The sequence below is a fragment of the Corticium candelabrum genome, chromosome 4 (genome assembly GCF_963422355.1).
Source record: "Corticium candelabrum chromosome 4, ooCorCand1.1, whole genome shotgun sequence".
Taxonomy (NCBI): domain Eukaryota; kingdom Metazoa; phylum Porifera; class Homoscleromorpha; order Homosclerophorida; family Plakinidae; genus Corticium; species Corticium candelabrum.
This window is the reverse complement of record NC_085088.1, coordinates 2,531,431-2,551,430: the sequence shown is the minus strand read 5'-3', so window position 1 is coordinate 2,551,430 and position 20,000 is coordinate 2,531,431. Positions and strand designations below refer to the sequence as shown.

The window sequence follows — 20,000 nt, the reverse complement described above, 5'->3', positions numbered from 1 at the left end:
ATAATAAATTAATAAATACATTAATAAATATAATAAATTAATAAATACATTAATAAATATAATAAATTAATAAATATAATAAATTAATAAATACATTAATAAATATAATAAATTAATAAATATAATAAATTAATAAATACATTAATAAATATAATAAATTAATAAATACATTAATAAATATAATAAATTAATAAATATAATAAATTAATAAATATAATAAATTAATAAATACATTAATAAATATAATAAATTAATAAATATAATAAATTAATAAATACATTAATAAATATAATAAATTAATAAATACATTAATAAATATAATAAATTAATAAATATAATAAATTAATAAATATAATAAATTAATAAATACATTAATAAATTAATAAATACATTAATAAATATAATAAATTAATAAATATAATAAATTAATAAATAAATTAATAAATATAATAAATTAATAAATATAATAAATTAATAAATACATTAATAAATACATTAATAAATAAACTAATAAATAAACTAGAAACTTTTTCTCTGCGAAAAGAAATAGATGTAGGAATTGTCTAAAAATAACAGAAACAAGATCTATAGATAATATGAACCAAAGCCAGACATCATTAGTGAATCCTTCCAACCCCCAAGAAGTAATGTGGGATTGGAAGGATTCACTAATGATGTCTGGCTTTGGTTCATATTATCTATAGATCTTGTTTCTATTACGTTTTATACAATCCCTACATCCATTTCTTTTCTCAGAGAAAAAGTTTTTAAAATTCTAGTTTGGTAAGTTTTTAGGAGCGCAAAAGTGCAACATAGCTAGGGTCTACATGTCTTCATTAGAAGGCCTGTAAGACTTTATAAGCATGTCTAACATTTAGTGCGTTTTCATTAGCGTTAATTAAACCTGTTTATATGTAACAGCTTTCGTTAGACATGATTCAGAGGTAGTTTACTCAAGTGGTTTTTAGGTCTACAGAGTATACTAATGGTAACATGGTATCCTAGCGCACGTTACACAAATATAGATCCTAATTTTAGTGCCTTTGCATTGTTCTTTCTTCCGTACGTGTATAATAGAAATGCAACGGCAGTTGGAATAGAACTTGGCTTAGTAGTCAAAGCCAAAGATCATCACATACGGGATATGCATTGCAAATGTTGGGTTCCTCCATAAATTACTATGTGTACGCAACTATTTGTCATTTTTACTCCTGTGTGTGATGCAGATCGCAAACAACATCAGACTAGACCGAACAATGGCAAACATAATCAAATTACACAGTTCTGGTGGTAGACTCTTTCCTAAACTCTTTGGGCATAGTTGATTGGCTCTTCATCCATTGTCTCTGGTTGCCATGAACAAGCAATCGCAAATACTGCTCTGTGATTGGCCCGAACTGTGCAACAGCATTGATGGCAATCAAAGGATCAAATCTGCTTGAAAGAAACAATTTTTTTAAACATTCCTTTCGGTTTCTTTCATCAACAAAGGAATAGAGTTCGGGTAATTCTAAAGCACTTTCTAAAGTTTCACAGCCGTACCTAACGTACAAAAAGAGATATCCGTGGAGAAGAAGAAGAAGAAGAAGAAGAAGAAGAAGAAGAAGAACAAAATTGGTGCATGGGCCTCCGAGGCTAGCAACTGTTTTCTAGGTTGTTAGATGATTATTGACCAAAACAAAAATAGGATATAGTACACAACGTGCAAACATTTCATTTCATTGATTTTGAGAAATTTTAGTCTTCATTTACTATGTTTTATAAGCATGCAAAAAGATGACCACGCCCCACAATGCTCCAAAAACCCGGGCAATCCCTACATACAGGATAAACAAATAAACAAACATGTTTACTGACAGTCACATAGGCAAACAGACACCAAAGTCCATAATTACAACAACATTCAACGAGTGCCTACTAGCCGTCCAATCAGACACCACAAACTATGACGTCGCACAACACATAACATACCTCAACGTTAATAAAGAACTTGTCTGCCTTAGCACTGTAGTCATACGGCGCTTCATCTACACACAAACCAACATCCCACATAGACAATCCTACAGCACAAGTAACCCAACAGACAGACATGGAGTTGCCAATTTGTACTCACGTTGATCCTCCGGTAGCTCCGAAAATTCACTCTTTGGCCTGTCACACAGTCAAGTAATTGTTATCAATAAAAAAATGTGATCACGTGATGTCAACCATTCTTCTGGTTTTGGATATGTCGTGTGTCGTAGTGCGTTGTCTGGATCATATTCGAATGATACGCCGGCCGTTGGGTTCCACTTGGCGTGTTCCTTGCTAAAACCCTGAGAAAAAAGAGAAAACGTGAAATGTGATTGGGTTGGGAGATAGGGAGGCGGTCGTTGCCTTTCTGGCATATGCTTTGATTTTCAGTTCTTGACCTTTCCTCAATTTCACAATCAGAATGTCTAAAACCACAACAAAATAATAAGCCATCACGTGACACTCTTGTCACGTGACAAAAACAACATCACATGACAAACCCTGTCATGTGACGTCACCGATCATCCGCTAACGCGCGTTAAGACAAGTTATAAAAGTATAATCCCATTTACCTTCGATGTCTCCATACTCTGCTGCTTCATCGTCTCTGTGTTTGGATGTCACCTGACGTATACACACGGCAATCACACAAAATTGAGATTACGAACGATGCAAACTCACCGGGACGACTCGGCCGTTTGTAGTTATCAAATCACGACTTGTCACGTGACGTGTGACGTCATCAGAACACTTGACATCAAGACTGAATTCGACAGAACAGTCGAGACAAAACTCGCTGCATTGGCACTCCTGAATACAAACACGATGGTATACACACTTAGTTGTACTAGAAACATCGTGTGTGTGTGTGTGTGTGTGTGCGCGCGTGCGCATGTGTGTCTATGTGTGTGTATTGTGTGTGTATTGTGTGTGTGCGTGTGTGTGTGTGTGTGTGTGTGTGTGTGTGTGTGTGTGTGTGCGTGTGTGTGTGTGTGTGTGTGTGTGTGTGTGTGTGTTCATATCACACTGACTGACCGTCGGGTAAAGCATTTTATCAACCACATCGTCGCTTGTAAGAGGAATAAACCCTACAATAATTGAACAATTCAGAATAACAGATATTTAGACCATATATGTTAATCTCACCAATTCGATGAGCTAGAAACTCATCGTGTAGTACAGTTGAGTTACTAACAATTTGAACCCAATCAATAGCTACAGTGAACACGTTCACCACATTAAGACAATATTTCTCTGTCTGTCTGTTCGTCTGTCTGTCTGTCTATCTGTGTGCCTGTCTGTCTGTCTATCTGTGTGTCTGTCTGTCTACCTGTCTGTCTGTTTGTCTGTCTGTCTAGCTATCTGTTTGTCTGTCTCTGTCTATCTGTTGTCTGTCTGTCTGTCTGTCTATCTATCTGTCTGTCAATCACATATATTTGAACTTTTATCTCTATGATACATTTTGCAATGCAGGATACTATGTACTGTCCAACTACTAGTAGTGTTCATCAACTAAACTAAGCTAAAATTGAAACTTGTGTAAAACAAAATGAGGACTACACTTAAAAGCTACAGTGTACAAGCAAAGCCTCCAGTACCAGCTAGTGACTGAAGTACTGGGTGGCAAAGAGATCACATCTGTTGTCTTCAGACAGTGAAGATAGCTTTTTAGAGATGACTCTATAGCATTACACTTCTGGAGCTGAATAGAAAAGCGTTCGGTCCAGAAGTCAATAAACTCCGCAGCATTACATTTGGTCGTCCCACTTTGTCCAATGACTTCTTTGATAATTTGCACTGGAGTTTTCACCCATCAATCCCTCAAGCTCCAAAATGCTCCATTACCAGTGGAGTTACAGTGGCAATTATGCCACCTGGTAATTGCTGTTTGCTGTATTTCTCTTTCTGTCTGTCTGCTCTCCTCTCTGCATCGGCACCACTAACACCAGCAGATGATGGAAAGATGTCACTACTCCATGGGTGGGCGAGGGAGATATCAAGGTCAACATTGTTTCCAATGTCAGAGTCAAAAATACGATGTCTGGTCTGTTGTCTGTGGTTGTGTAACGACTCCTTGGCTCCCTACAGTGGTGGATATGCAACCCACGAAAACAATCAGACCAGATGGACGAAATTGACTCGTGAGACCGTACCGGTCTGCCACGAGTCTTACAGATCAGCAAATGGTATCCACTGTCATCTATAAGAGCTCCACAATCACAGGTTGTTGTCCAGCTGGAGAAGGCTATGGGCAAACCCAAATGAAGGAAGGACGCGCAAGAATTGAGTGGAAACACTTCCGACGTAGGGATAGCGTTAAGCCAAGCCCCGGTACCCTTATCTGTTGTTAAGTGTATGCGGGCTGCATCTTTAGCAGTGGGGCATTTTTGAGTAGATACCGAGCATTGGAAGAAACAGTGACAGAAGAAAGCCTTTGTTGAACTTTTCCAGCACATGGCAGGTAGTCAGAGATATGTTTTCCTGGAGGGACAGACCTTGCTATGGCCTCACTGATTGGAGAGGTTGAAAAGCTTAAGAGATTGTTAATGACAGGTCGTAAAACAGGGAATCGGAATGGCAGCTCTGTAAAAGCGTTGGCCCAGGATGCAACAATCTATCTATTTGTCTGTCTATCTGTTTGTCCGAGTATTTTTGCAGCATTTGTCACAACAGTCAGCAAATCCAGAAGCCAATTTTAATGTTTCCATGTTCATGTCGTATTAGAGAAAAAGATTTTCTACAATTCTGCAAAGATGCAATGCCAAAGTTATCCTTAGAAAACTTTCAAAACTGTCACCTAATCGTGGTGATTTAGATAGATTATTTGATTTTGACATTCAAGGTCAAGTCCATTAGTTAATGACTTTGTTGTTTGCAAGGACTGATTTGTATTTAAGAAATCATAGCATATGTACAAGTACAGTCCGCGTCAAAACTATTGACACAAATCCGGTTTACTTGTACTATTTTTGGAAAGTTTTCTAGTTTTGCTATTTATTAAGAAACCACACCAAATTTTTCTCCAACAGCTGACAAAGAGTCACAAAAGCTATTCCATAGTATGCGCATCCGCGTAGAGAACTTTTCCATCATGAAACGAGTCATGAAAGACAATGCCGCGGTATTCTGTTACTCTACCGCTCCAGTACTAGCTGAAAACCATCGAACAGCTTCAATTAGTGAACATGACGCAACAAGGAACAACAAATCAGCAAACAAAAATGCACATCAGCTTGCAGCGCAGGAAGTTCTCATCATGCAGTTCTTCCGAAGAGAACTTCATGACTCAACTGTCGCTACACGATGCTTAAGAATTAAAATTCCGCTGCTAGTAAAGATAGAAAAACGAGACTCTGGGCATCACGGTTTCTCGATTGCCCTGATAGCTCATCAGATATCTTGCACAAAATAGAAAACTTCTGGGCAGTCATCAAGCGGCGTGTTGAGCTTCCTAGGCCTCAAAACGTTCATGAACTGGAAGACACAATCCAGGCAGAGTGGCACTTGTTCACATCTTGTGATCTGTTGCCATACACTGAACGCACGTCTAGCCAATCACGAATGCGCCTTTGTTATCGTGAAGAGCTACACTAGCGAAGGTAATGCTATCAAAAATGAAAGGAGGACCCAAACTATTGATGCGCACTTGTGAGTTTCCAAATGTCCAGCAAACCTACAAGCATACACAATAGTTCTCTTCTATCTAAAAAACGTACATGACCTGAAAACGGACGCGTTTCTGCTCACACTACCTATGGCCACGCCTCCAATTGTAAATGTGTCAATAGTTTTGACGCAGACTGTAGAATCTGTATGAGAATAAATTATCTGTTCGTCTGTCTGTCTATCTGTCTGTCTATCTGTCTGTCTATCTGTTCGTCTGTCTGTCTGTCTATCTGTCTGTCTATCTGTTAAGAATCATTTATTTCTTACAATCACACTATCATACATCACAGCAGAAACTACTCGACTAAAGCTAAATGCTTTATAGTGTTCATAGGTAAGTGTATACATATTTTCTGAGGCAAAAGAGACAACTAAAAGTACACTAATGATAAAAGAATTGAGAATCTATCTGTTTGTCTGTCTGTCTATCTGTCTGTTTGTCTGTCTGTCAATACCTATATTTTCAAACATGAACTACGATACAATAGCAACAACCGCTAATTACTTGTGTCTATGTAATGTTCCTAAAGCAACTGCATACTAGTAACTACATATGTCTGTCTGTTTGTCTGTCTGCTTGTCTGTCTGTCTATCTGTCTGTCTATCTGTCTGTCTATCTGTTTGTCTGTCTGTCTACCTGTCTGTCTATCTGTCTGTCTGTCTGTCTATCTGTTTGTCTGTCTGTCTATCTGTCTGTCTACCTGTCTGTCTATCTGTCTGTCTGTCTGTCTATCTGTTTGTCTGTCTATCTATCTGTTTGTCTGTCTGTCTATCTGTTTGTCTGTCTGTTTGTCTGTCTGTTTGTCTGTCTGTCTATCTGCCTGCCAGTTTCTCGCTTTCTCTACATCATTTCCATCTTATTCTACATAACACACTCCTGTTTACCGATTGTCGGAACTTCTGCTATGAATATTCTTCTCAAACCGTTGGCAACACTACCAAACAAACACAACTTCGCATTCACACAGGAAAGTCACGTGGTCAACAACAATAAGTTAGCATCGAATCAGACGGTGGTGCATGTTATCGATCAGACTGCGCATGTCAGTCAGAGTTGAATGAAATTGATCATCAAATTCGGCGGGTTCGCAAACCGAAAGAAGCCTCACCCTCAGCTTACCTCAAATCAGTGTTCTCGATGACAAACTCAACATTCTCCTCAGATAATCTCGTGATTTTGACCGTTGGTTGGTTCGCATACGGCATCTTTGAAAATATATACGAGACAGCAGTTTTAACTAGCGCACGCTAAGAGAGCCGAGAGCGCGCGCGCGCGCGCGTGTGTGTGTGTGTACACATAATTTGCTAGGTAAGAAGTTGCTATTAATTAAATGTGCGTAATCATCACGATATCAACTTGATAACATGTTCTGTAATACAAACTACACATTAGCTAGCAACGTGTTTATGTGCAATGCATGAGCACTAATATAATAATTGTGACGTCATCAGATGGTCTTCGCTTTCACCTCTTTCTCGTACTTGTCGAGTAGAACAGTCTTGTATGCTAAACAGGTTACACGTTTAGAAACAATAAATGTAAATGCAATGCAATATGTTTAATTGATACATCAATGAATGCATCAGCCTGTCTAGATTGTCTGTCTGTTTGTCTAGATTGTCTGTCTGTTTGTTTGTCTGTCTAGATTGTCTGTCTGTTTGTTTGTCTGTCTAGATTGTCTGTCTGTCTGTCTGTCTGTCTAGATTGTCTGTCTGTTTGTTTGTCTGTCTGTCTGTCTGTGTAGATTGTCTGTGTGTCTGTCTGTCTAGATTGTCTGTCTAGATCGTCTGTCAGTCTGTCTAGATTGTCTGTCTGTTTGTTTGTCTGTCTAGATCGTCTGTCTGTCTAGATCGTCTGTCTGTCTGTCTGTCTGTCTGTCTAGTTCGTCTGTCTGTCTGTGTGACTGTCTGTCTAGATTGTCTGTCTGTCTAGAACATCTGTCTGTCCAGATTGTCTGTCTATGTCTGTCCAGATTGTCTGTCTGTGTGTCTGTCCAGATTGTCTGTCTATGTCTGTCCAGATTGTCTGTCTGTGTGTCTGTCCAGATTGTCTGTCTAGATTGTCTGTCTGTGTGTCTGTCCAGATTGTCTGTCTGTGTGTCTGTCCAGATTGTCTGTCTGTGTGTCTGTCTAGATTGTCTGTCTGTCTGTCTGCCTAGATCGTCTGTCTGTCTTTCTGTCTAAGTCATCTGTCTGTCTGTCTGTGTGTTGTCTATATTGTCTGTCTGTCTGTCTGTCTAGGTTGTCTGTCTCTCTGTCCAGATTGTCTGTCTGTTTGTTTGTCTGTCAGTCTGTCTGTCTAGATAGTCTGTCTGTCTAGATTGTCTGTCTGTCTGTGTGTCTGTCTGTCTAGACTGTCTATCTAGATCATCTGTCTGTGTGTCTGTGTGTCTGTCCGTCTGCCTGTCTAGGTCGTCTGTCTGTCTGCCTGCTCGTCCACTTGTATGTCTGTCTATTGTGTGTAAGTATCTACATGTATGTACATGTTTTGTAAACAGTAGAGTACAGTTGCAATATGCATACCTTGCTGGTCTGACCACAACCGAGCAGCATGAGTGTTAAGAGGACTGTCAACGTTTGGTTCTAAGAGTTTCAAAACTTTTGCTAGAACTGAATCAAGTTCATTAATTTTTGTTTACTAATTAGTACCTCCTAGCAAACTCTGAATTGACAGAAGAATTGTCCTCACCTCCAACAATGCAGTCCATTTTTCCTAAATATAAAAAGATTTGAAGGGGTGTGAGGCAACAAACAGACAGACAGACAGACAGACAGACAGACAAAGAGACAGACAGACACAGTCTGAATCAGACAGACAAAGAGACAGACAGACAGAGACATTCTGAGTCAAACACAAAAACATAAAAAGACAAAGAGAGAGACAGACAGACAGACAGACACAGTCTGAGTCAGACAGACAAAGAGACAGACACAGACATAGACAGACCGACAGACAGACAAAGAGACAAACAGCCACAATCTGAGTCAGACAGACAAAGAGACAGACACACAGACATAGACAGACAAAGAGACAGACACACAGACACATTCTGAGTCAAACACAAAACAGACAGACAGACAGGCAAAGAGACAGACAGACAGACAGACACATTCTGAGTCAAACACAAAACATAAAAAGACAAAGAGACAGACAGACACAGTCTGAATCAGACAGACAGACAGACACTATCTGAGTCAAACACAAAACATAAAAAGACAAAGAGACAGACAGACACAGTCTGAATCAGACAGACAGACAGACACTATCTGAGTCAAACACAAAACATAAAAAGACAAAGAGACAGACAGACAGACAAAGAGACAGACACAAAAACATAGACAGACAGACACAGTCTGAGTCAGACAGACAAAGAGACAGACACACAGACATACAGACAGACATACAAACAGACAAAGAGACAGACACACAGACATACAGACAGACATACAGACAGACAAAGAGACAGACAAACATGTAGGTAACAATAATTATTATTTGCCTTCAAAGTATCTAGACATATGTTGCCATGCTGATCAACATTCGGATGGTAACAGGGCGTTTCAAATTTGACAGTCGGCGCCGTGTACGGATAACTGCTAGGGAACGTAAGCGAGAGCTTGTATTGCAAACCTTCATACACCTAAAAAGAAAACAGCTTAATTAATAAAAAATAAATACAACTATTTACTAATATCAATATAGTTTGCATAATTACTTAACTAATTAAATTATTTGTTAATATCAATATAGTTTGTATAATTACTTAACTAATTAAATATTTGTTAATATCAATATAGTTTGTATAATTACTTAACTAATTAAATTATTTGTTAATATCAATATAGTTTGTATAATTACTTAACTAATTAAATTATTTGTTAATATCAATATAGTTTGTATAATTACTTAACTAATTAAATTATTTGTTAATATCAATATAGTTTGTATAATTACTTAACTAATTAAATTATTTGTTAATATCAATATAGTTTGTATAATTGCTTAACTAATTAAAATTATTTGTTAATATCAATTTTTATAATTAATTTAATTATTTTTGCTTGATTTCACTGTAAAATAAGTTTCAAATTTAAATTATGATTTTTAGTGTGTTTACAGTTCCGCTCGGTCCCGTGATTGTTCCTATCCAGTGAAACAAATTATCACCATCCGGGAACGCCGACACTGACTGATCTGCCGACAACTAAAATTTTTTACAAACAAATGAACGCAATCCGTCAACATTCGACGCCAATCGTTTTACCATTAACGACATCAGCTCTTGCTTTAGTCTGCAACGACAAACGAGTTAGAACGGGCGCGTTTCGACCACAAAATTGTCGTTTTCTTGCCTTTTCGTCACGGAATGCGTGTCTTTTCGAGCCGTCTCGTAAGATTCCGACGTCTTTCGACTCGCGCTGTCTCCCGAAGTCATAGGATTCACGTTTTGCGATGCCATTCTTTCAGATACGTTCAAACGCGGCGACCCTCCGATATCAACCAATCACACGCCGTTTACAAAACTCACAGCTCCCGTATAAGACGTCTGGGTTCGCGAGGCGGCTCTAGCCTCGGAGTACCAACAACCCAAGTGTATGTTAGGTATTTCATGAGTGTCTCATTTGTATTACAATTACAACTGTCAAATCAACTGACAAAGGTGGTCGTTTATATCTGCACAGAAAGAGTACCGTATCCTCAACTCAAGAAATGGCCATAAAATAAATCCTATCAACAAGCAAATATGCATCTCCAATTGATATACACGACAAGCCATAGTCGCTATGCGAAGTCATCAACAGCCACAAACGCACACGAACCGATCCCAGATGTCGACATCAGTCTCAAACATTGACGTGTGTGTTGAACAGCGAGTTCTAACGACGACTGCTTCGACAGCTGGTGAGACTCTACAAAAAAAAAGAGAGAGACATGTGTGTGTGTGTGTGTGTGTGTGTGTGTGTGTGAGTGAGCATGTGTGTTACCGAGTATTGCTCCATTGAGGGTGTCGCACACTGGTTCTCTTTGTGTCGGACTGAGGAGATGCGCAAGAGGACTAGACCATGGATCAGGGTATGCGAGTAGGCTAAATGCTTCCTACACATATAAATAAATAAAAATCAACCAAATTAAGAAATCATCACAGCATCAAGTGACTATGAAAACTTTTTGTTAGTCTCTGTCTACCTGCCTGCCTGTGTGTGTGTGTGTGTGTGTGTGTGTGTGTGTGTGTGTGTGTGTGTGTGTGTGTGTGTGTGTGTGTGTGTGTGTGTGTTTAGCTGTAGACAGGTTGTTGGTTACGGTAGAGGATACTGAAGGAGTGGGCATTACCATCAAGTACAAACAGGACAAGAAATTATTCAGGAGGTATACTAAGAACGCTTGTGAGAGGAAGATAACAGAATGTCAATTTGCTGATGATGCAGCTCTTCTTTCATCATTAAGATCAGGTGCAGAGAAGGCAGCAATGGAATACCAACAAACAGAGATTTTGGGTTGACTGTTAGCATTCCCAAGACCAAACACATGATAACAGGAAGACTGGTTAAGGAAAATGATCAAACGCCTGTTGTGCTTGAGGGAGAAGACATTGAGATGGTAGATGAGTTTTCTTATCTTGGGTCTGTCATTACCAGTTCTGGACGAATATCTGTGAAGGTAGACAAAAGGGTAGCTCAAAAGGGCTTTTGGGACTTTGAGAAAGGCTGTCTTTATTGATAAACACCTAAAGATATCAACAAAGAGAATAATTTACAATGCGTGTGTTATGTCTGTGCTGTTTTATGGAGCAGAATGTTGGATTCTTCTCAAAAAAGCAGGACAAGAAGCTGAACACCTTTCACCATCGATGCATTAGAAGTATCTTGGCCATTTCCAACAGGCAACAAACAATGGTCTGAGCACCTCACAATGGCAGAAGTGAGGAGGTGGGAAGATGAGGAGCCTGCATCTGAGAAAGTGAAAAGGAAAAGGTTGGAATGGTTGGGACACCTAGCAAGGATGCCAGACCATAGAATGCCAAAATCAACCTTATTTGGTCGGTTGACTCAGCCTTGCCCCAGATGTGGTCCAAAGAAGAGATGGAGAGATATGATGAGAAGAGACTTTAAAGACATTGAAGTATCAGAGGAGGAATGGTATGATGAGGCTGTGAGGTCGAGAGCGGGCTGGAGTACATTGTGTCGTGATGGTTTGGAACGTTGGAGAGAGAGAATGGGGACATGTACTCTGGTGGCAGTCAGGGATGTGATGTGTGAGGTGTGCTCCAGGACCTTTAGAAGACAAAGTGATAAGGTGAGACACAAGTGTATGGAAGAAAGAAAGAAACCTATAAGGAAACAACAAGGTGCAATCCAATGTTCAGATTGTTTCAAATGGTTCAGAAGTAAAAGAGGATTGACAGTTCAAAGATGTGTAGAATTCTAGCAAGTACAATGTTCATTCATCAGACTTGTTGCCTCTTGGAGGCATGCGTGATCGTTTTACGGTAGCTTTTGAACAGGACAGGACAAGTGTGTGTGTGTGTGTGTGTGTGTGTGTGTGTGTGTGTGTGTGTGTGTGTGTGTGTGTGTGTGTGTGTGTTGTTCGTGTGTGTGTTTGTCCATCTGTCCATCTGTACACATTTGTCTACACTTCTGTGTGTCAGTTTATCTGTCTATCCATCCATCCATCCGTCTGTCAGTCCGTCCGTCTGCCTTTCCGTCTCTCTGACTATCTGTATGTCTGTTCATTCGCCTGTCTGTCTGTTTCTCTGTGTGTGTGTGTGTGTGTGTGTGTGTGTGTGTGTGTGTGTGTGTGTGTGTGTGTGTGTGTGTGTGTGTGTGTGTGTGTGTGTGTGTGTGTGTCTCTCTCTCTCTCTGTTTGTCTGTCTCTCTGTCTGTCTGTCCTTCCACCTGCTCTCTGTCTGTCTGTCCATCCATCCGTCTGTTCATCTGTCTGTCTCTCTGTCTGTCCGTCTGTCTCTCTGTCTGTTCATCCGTCTGTCTGTTCATCCGTCCATCCGTCTGTCTGTTCATCCGTCTGTCTGTCTGTCTGTCTGTTCATCCCTCTGTCTCTCTGTCTGTCTGTCTGCATTACATCCACTACACCATACATTTAACAATTTATCATTAGCTGGACTATGGCCGTGTTCTTTCTGCAACTCGGAATTGAACAACCGCAGCTCACACCCAAACTGCAATAATCGCTCTAATGCAGCTCGATTCCCACCACACAGTCTCGTGTCTAAGGACTTCTCGTCACCCACACTCTCAACTTTACTTCGAACTGAAACTAAAGAATGTCCATTAGATGGTACACAAGACACACAGAAAGAGAGAGAATGTTATACGATATGAATAGACAAACACACGACAAACACGTGCATGGACAAACATGAAGACAGACAGACAGACATACAGAGGAACACAGAAATATAAAGACAAACAAGTAAACAAATATAAAGATAGAAACACATAAACACAGACACACAAACATAAACAAATACAAACACATAAACACAGACAAACAAATAAAAGCAAATACAAACACATAAAGAAACAAATACAAATACAAACATAGAAACAGAGACAAGCAAAGCATAAACATAGAATAGAACAAACATGTGTGTAACAAACAAAAAGATGAACACAAACAAACAAATACAAATACACACAAACCCACACCCACACAACAAACAAACAAACACACACACACACACACACAACAAACACACACACAACAAACACACACAACAACAAACAAACACACACACAACAAACAAACACACACACACAACAAACAAACACACAGCAAACACACACACACAACAAACAAACACACAGCAAACACACACACACACAACAAACAAACACACACACACAACAAACAAACACACACACACACACAACAAACACACACACAGCAAACACACACAACAAACAAACACAAACAACAAACAAACACAAACAACAAACACAAACAACAAACACACACACATACAAAACAAACAAACACACACAACAAACAACAAACAAACACACACAAACACATACACACAAAACAAACAAACACACATAAATGCACACAACAAACAAACACACACACATACAAAACACACAACAAACAACAAACACATACACACAAAACAAACAAACACACACAAGAAAACACAAATATAAAGACAAACATGTATACAAGAATAAAGATGGAAACACATAAATAAATACAAACAAGCAAACACAAATACACATAAACAGGCAAACAAAAAGACAAACAAGCAATCAACAAATACACACACACACACACACACACACACACACACACACACACACACACACACACACACACACACACACACACACAACTGTCGACAATCACCTACCTGTCCGTGTGGTAACAGGCACCGTGCAGACCGACTGGACGCTGCTGCTGCTCACTTCGCTCACCGACTGCACAACACGCTCGCCCACCTCATCCACATCCATCATCTCATTACTCTCCATCCCATCAACCTCGTCATCCACCTTTGCACCATTAGTAATCATCCCATCAATAATATCATCTTCGTCGTCGCTCTCGTCCTCATTGACCACCCCCACACCATTAGTATGACTCCCACCGTTCGTGGGCGAATGAACGGTCGCGTTGTTACAACTTTGTTCGAGTATGTTCGGCATGTCTGATAAACTGATTTCGGTCGAACTCAAAGTCGGACTCTTGTGGACTTTCTCGCGTGACCCGGTTCGATGCATGGCGCCCGCCTTGCCGTGGTGACCTTGTCCAAGTCTCGACGGACTCCGGTGTGACTGGTGATGCGACGAATCGGCAAATACGTGTCGTTCTTCTTGGTTTCCGATGCTGACGACACCCGATGTGTCCATTGCTTCACTCTCTGGGGTTGGTTGCCGTGCCAATGTGGGTGACAGGGCGATGATGATGTCATCGCCGGAGTCGGTGTCGAGTGTCCCCGTGTCTACACCTGCAACCATTTCAATGAACTGGCGGCAACGTAGAGTGAAAAGAAGGTTGGCGTTCTGTTCTAGGAGACCGGGGAGGACTTGCTTTGTGAGTTTGATGGCATGGCTGATTTGACCGTCGAGAACTAACTTCTGAATCTCTGATGATACAAAGAGGTATTGTATGAGAGAGATCAAACAGAAAGACAAACAAAGAAAGAAACAAAGAAACAAACAAATAACAATGACAAAACAAATAAACAAATAAACAAATAAACAAATAAACAAAGAAACAAATAAATAAAGAAACAAAGAAACAAATAAACAAACAAACAAATAAACAAAGGATTAACTTTACCTTTCCCCAACCTGGTTATGCACGTGACGTCTGGTGACTACTACATGTTGATTAATGGTTAGGACTAACACTAGTACTACCCGGCTTCAGTTGTCAGGTCATGATTTCAGTTATCAGATCGCATATTCTGTCATTTGTACTAAAATTTTGCGAAGGCAGTCTACATATAGACTTGGACAAAATTATAGGGACACCCCGCTGTGGGTATGTAGTAACACAATAATTAGGTCACAATTTACCAACTATCAATATTGTTAAGAACTTAATAGTTACCGCGTTGATTGTTAGGTTTCCTGAGAATACTGTAGACACTAAATTGTTTTCTCTATGTTTCGCATTGCGGAAAACGAGACCTAAAAGTGTATGACATCATGACTGCGTAAGCGTCGTAAGTTAGACTCTCTCTGATTTTGTTTAGTGGCTTTTAAAAAGCTGGTTTTAATAACGCGAAGAAAAATTGAAGCCCTTCACCGGTTCCTCGGTGCCGAGTGTTCCCGCCTCTTGCCCTCCTGATTGCGTCCAGATGTCGCGGAACACTTTCTGCTGCCACGCCTCTTGTAAAGCATTCCAGAGCTCAGCTGCAGTTCTCAATTGGCGACGGTTGGCAGCAGTTTTGATTTCATGCCATGAGTTCTCAATTGGATTCGCATCAGGCGATTTTGGCGGCCAGTCCAACAGCATGACATAGTGCTGGCATAGCTACTGTCTTTGATTGAGACGTGTGGATTGGCGCTTTGTTCTGCTGGAGGACAAAGTAGTTTCATATCAATGCCGCTGCGTCTGTAAGCACGTGCTTCTCCAGAACATGTTGGTACGCCGTGCTGTCCAAACAACCTTCCAGTTTCACCAGGGACCCCACACCATGCCAACACATCGATCCCCACACCATCACACTAGCTGCGTGCTAGACCGTATGGTTACAACATTCAGGGAGAAATTTTTTCCTCACTTTTGCGACGCCAAGCATACAGAGCACCATCGTTTCCTATGCTGACTTTTGACTCATCTGTAAAAAGAACAGATTTCCAGTCATCCAAAGTCCACTGTGTGTGAGTGGTTGCCCATCCCAGTCGCAAACACTGATGGTTTTCTGTTAGCAGTGGTTTTTTTCTAGGCCTCCAAGAGTTCACTGAGACGACAACGGACTGTTCTACCTGACACCTGCTTGCCGGTTTCTTCAGCCAGCTGATACGAGAGCAGTCGTGATGGTGCTCTGCAGTTCTGCAGTGCCATTCTCTTCAGTCGATGATCTTCCTGAATTGTCATTGCCTTCCCATGTCCAGGTCGGTTTTCATAATTGCTGTTGCCATGGGAAAGCCATTTCAGGCAATGATGAACGGAATTCCTGGAGTGGCGGACAAAAGCTGCAATCTGACGCACAGAGTGGCCAACTGAATGAAGGGCTTCAATTTTACCTCATGTTTTTGGACTCAACTGTTTGCCTCGAGGCATCGCTACAACTCGTCAAATATCGTCCGGAACAAGATTCTGCAACTGCATGCAGCTGAATGTTCAGACTAACTTATTGCATGAGTTTGGCGGTCTCAAGGGCAGTGATTTTAGTGCAGCTGACATTTTGGCAGTAACAGTTTGAGATTTTGCTACGTAAATATGGACTGGAAGTGGCATGTCGGTGTTCTTCTGTCACTGTAACTTTTTAGTTTTTGTCTTAGTAGGAGTGTTTTGTAATTAATTAGTATCACATGATTTTTGAATACGTTGAAGTTTGTTTATTGCTTAAAATGGCAAAACAATTCAAATTGTGATGACATGCGCGAAATCAATGCGCAAAAACAGATGATTCGCCTTTTTTTCATAATGTTGATAAGAGGACCCACAAAATTGCTTTCACTGTCTACTACAGAGCATTCTTAGATTGTATGCCAAAATGAGTGTCCAAGAGAGATGAACGTGTACAAAGACAAGAAAAGTAGGAATGGCCGTCTTCCTTCTTCAAAGCAAACTAGATGCGCAGTACGTAGTCAGTACAGCTGCAATCATGAACTCAAGCTATGTTACATACTAACAATGGCGCAATCCATGAAAAAAATTGAAAAACCATTGGTGTTGCTAGAGAAAATTCAGTGCCAAAGTTAGACTACACGTGTCCGTATAATTTTGTCCAAGTCTGTATAGCAGTGCAACTCCTACACTGTGCCTATTGGTTTAATGGAGACTCTAGGGCAAGGGGGAGCAAAGTGACTGGTGGGGCGGGAACACCCAGCAAAAGGTATACTGAGAACCACCCTGGCCAGAGTTGCCAACTTAGGGTTGAGATAAATTCATAGGGGCGGTAGCGTCCGCCTCTATCCTGTCTACAGTCGGTGCAATGAGCAGTCGGAAGCCGATGTTGCGTATAGTTTGTACTGCAATGGGGATATAGTGTTTACAGCTTCTTTAGAGATTAGTAGTCAGGGTTACCGTTATATCTCTAAAGGGTCAGAGTTAATGGCATACATGTACCTACAAGATTAAAATATGGAATTAATTGCTAGTATCATGCATACACTGCCGACAGTAATCTATAGACTGTGAAATGAGTTACAGTGGTTAGGGCGTAACCTGCCGGTTAACGTTGATGAGGAGGTGTGGTTAATAGTTAAGTCATTTACTGGTGTAATATTCAGTCATTTGGTCAGTAGTTATTTGATTGTGTGACATGGCAGTGATGATTCACAGCAAATTGGTTTGCCGACTAGAGACTATTGAAGGGTGTCTGGAATTTCTTTTGCCAGACTCAACAGTTGTTGACAATGCAACGGACTTGTCCAAAGTGTGGCCAATCCATGACCCTGAGTTGACGTCCGGCCAAGAAGTCTAGTGACTGCTTTTCTTGGCGGTGAATGATAAAAGGCTGCGAAACAGAACGTAGCATTCGTTCTGGGATGTGGTTCGACAAATCGCATCTGAGTATTCGCAAAATACTCGAATTCACCTATTTTTGGGTGCGGAAGGTACGTGTACATCGTTGAATATGCCGGACGCTTCATCTTGATCGACTCCGTAATCCCTCAGGATGTTGCACGTCTTGAATCGGGTGTGCATTCCAGCAGACCGTCCGTAGACAGGGCATCTTTTTTTGTGAGGTCTGTGGAACTATTCTAGTCCGCCATACAGCTGCCAAAAAGCTTGGAGAAGATGGAAAGATAGCGGAAATCAATGAATCCAAGTTTGGCCTTCAGAAATACTATCGAGGTCGGTCTGTCACTGGACAGTGGGTGTTTGGTGGGATAGAAAAAGAAACAAAAAATGTTTCCTACAAGTGAGGGGCTGCGTTAATTTTAGGTTTATAGTTGTATTATTCATGGTACTATTAGGTTGTGGAAGATCACACCTCGTCAACATTGTTAGCCGTTATACAAGATCATATCCTTCCTGGTACAAAATATCTATACTATAGGTTAACTTAGTTATTTCTAAACTGTAAGATGACATTTTACCTATAGGAACCACCATCATTAGCGATTGTTGGAAGGCGTATGATTGTCAGGCCGATGAAGGCTATCGGTCAACCATTCTCTGAATTTTGTAGACCCCGAGACAGGTTCGCATACAAACACTATTGAGAACACTTGGATGCAAGTTTGTATGATTCTTTTTACTAAAGTTTCCCGTTATTGTACAAAATAGTTTCTAGGTGAAGCCATCTCTGCCTCGTAACAGGGTACACCATCACCTACAATCGTATCTCGTTGAATTTATGTGGCAATGTCGGTACGGAGATGAAGGAGACATATTTATTACTTTCCTGTCTCACGTCGTACAGGTTTGCTTATGTATATACGTCTCCTTTTTGTAATATTATTAAAAACTCCTCTAAACGTTATCTTGTTGATTTGCTTAGGTCTATCCACCGGTTGTAACGTAGGCAAGATGCTCTTGCTTTCGCGATCTCCTGTATATAGCTTACACACATCGTTCTTTGTGTGGCAAGTATTAGACGCTAGACATTTGGCTAACAAGTCGGGGGCTGGGAGATCGAGTCTCCCTATACTCAGGCACATACCATGGATCATAAAATGGGGGGGCACACAGTTGTGAGCAGTAATGGTACCTTACATTTTAAACATTATACTAGCACAACCTCCTTGAAGAGGCTATTGAAAATTGCTGTACAAGAGACTGTACTTGGCCACATATGGCTTCCCAGCCTACAAGTTTCTGCTCTTTCTACTGCCATTAAAGCGATATTGGACATCCTTTCTTCAGGCATGCTGCATGCCTCACAACCAATTAGTTAAGTTTTCAATCTTCTTAGACCGGAGGAAGATCGCTCTGAAGATGTCAACGAGAAGCTAGGAATGATCGACAAGGTACGGTTTCAGTAGTTTGTAGACCTCACCACATGCATTTTGATAATAGAGATTTTTGAAATGTTGAACAAATCTATTATTCCTGGTGGCAGCTGATTCCATTCCTCTTCCGTGTCATTTGATACTTCTGATGTATTTTGAAATTGAGGTCGTTGCTTTATTTGTCTTTGTCTTCTTGACTAAACAGTTCTAGTTGAGCTTTGAGTCGCGCATGGTCAAAGTCTTCGCCGTATCCATTGCAAACAGTTCTCAACGAATCCGCATTAACAGTTGTGTGTGTCAGAGTTTAGACAGTGAGAAAACTACTTTCAGCATAAACTCGCAAAAAAACAAAGTTAAAACAAGCTACTCTAGCACCATGTGTGAGGTTATAGTCAGTATGATACTCTCAGCGAGCGGTACACTACTTTTCATAATACCAGCTAACACTGCAACAAACGAATTTGGTCATGCCTCGCGTGGCCGCGGTGGCGCGTGCTCTGTACGTTGCGTGTGCGGCATGTGCTCTGCTGATCATGCAGAGATTTCCATTGATTCCAATCTGATTGCGTGTTAGATTTAAAAGGGTTTCTCTTCTGTAATACTAATTGCTAAGTCAACCAAACTCACTACTTGATTAGGATAAATGAGAAACTCATGAAAAGTCGTGGGCAAGCCAGTAATCTGAATTCTGAAGAGTCTACACATTCTTAAATTAACACGTCCATGAAAAC

General features: G+C 40.4%; 4 protein-coding genes across 4 annotated transcripts in view; 1 reads left to right on the top strand and 3 right to left on the bottom strand.

Moving 5' to 3' along the window:
- Positions 1–6,916, bottom strand: part of LOC134178224 (DNA-directed RNA polymerase II subunit RPB3-like) — an 8,465-nt gene extending 1,549 nt beyond the window's left edge. Inside the window, exons 1-10 of the mRNA XM_062645056.1 lie at positions 6,800–6,916; positions 6,565–6,614; positions 3,160–3,228; positions 3,049–3,101; positions 2,695–2,823; positions 2,586–2,637; positions 2,377–2,438; positions 2,209–2,315; positions 2,114–2,151; positions 1,972–2,027 (exon numbers count right to left, since the gene is read on the bottom strand). Coding sequence (XP_062501040.1) covers positions 1,972–2,027; positions 2,114–2,151; positions 2,209–2,315; positions 2,377–2,438; positions 2,586–2,637; positions 2,695–2,823; positions 3,049–3,101; positions 3,160–3,228; positions 6,565–6,614; positions 6,800–6,885 — 702 coding nt within the window. The 5' untranslated portion in view covers positions 6,886–6,916. The remainder of the gene's footprint in view (positions 1–1,971; positions 2,028–2,113; positions 2,152–2,208; positions 2,316–2,376; positions 2,439–2,585; positions 2,638–2,694; positions 2,824–3,048; positions 3,102–3,159; positions 3,229–6,564; positions 6,615–6,799) is intronic.
- A 115-nt stretch (positions 6,917–7,031) lies between these two features.
- Positions 7,032–10,198, bottom strand: LOC134177865 (ubiquitin-conjugating enzyme E2 C-like). The gene is made up of 7 exons (XM_062644642.1): positions 10,033–10,198; positions 9,945–9,972; positions 9,798–9,884; positions 9,180–9,320; positions 8,329–8,392; positions 8,203–8,262; positions 7,032–7,186 (listed from the first exon to the last, which is right to left on the bottom strand). Exons 1-7 carry the CDS (start codon positions 10,137–10,139, stop codon positions 7,128–7,130), a joined length of 546 nt encoding a protein of 181 aa, XP_062500626.1. The 5' UTR covers positions 10,140–10,198; the 3' UTR covers positions 7,032–7,127.
- Positions 10,199–10,274: 76 nt separating this feature from the next.
- The window catches only part of LOC134177863 (ran-binding protein 9-like), a 15,393-nt gene continuing 5,667 nt past the window's right edge, over positions 10,275–20,000 (bottom strand). The window contains exons 8-11 of the mRNA XM_062644640.1: positions 14,043–14,777; positions 12,774–12,952; positions 10,666–10,777; positions 10,275–10,590 (exon numbers count right to left, since the gene is read on the bottom strand). Coding sequence (XP_062500624.1) covers positions 10,463–10,590; positions 10,666–10,777; positions 12,774–12,952; positions 14,043–14,777 — 1,154 coding nt within the window. The 3' untranslated portion in view covers positions 10,275–10,462. The remainder of the gene's footprint in view (positions 10,591–10,665; positions 10,778–12,773; positions 12,953–14,042; positions 14,778–20,000) is intronic.
- LOC134177866 (uncharacterized) lies at positions 11,377–12,235 on the top strand. Its single transcript, XM_062644643.1, has one exon. It carries the CDS (start codon positions 11,591–11,593, stop codon positions 12,104–12,106), a length of 516 nt encoding a protein of 171 aa, XP_062500627.1. The 5' UTR covers positions 11,377–11,590; the 3' UTR covers positions 12,107–12,235.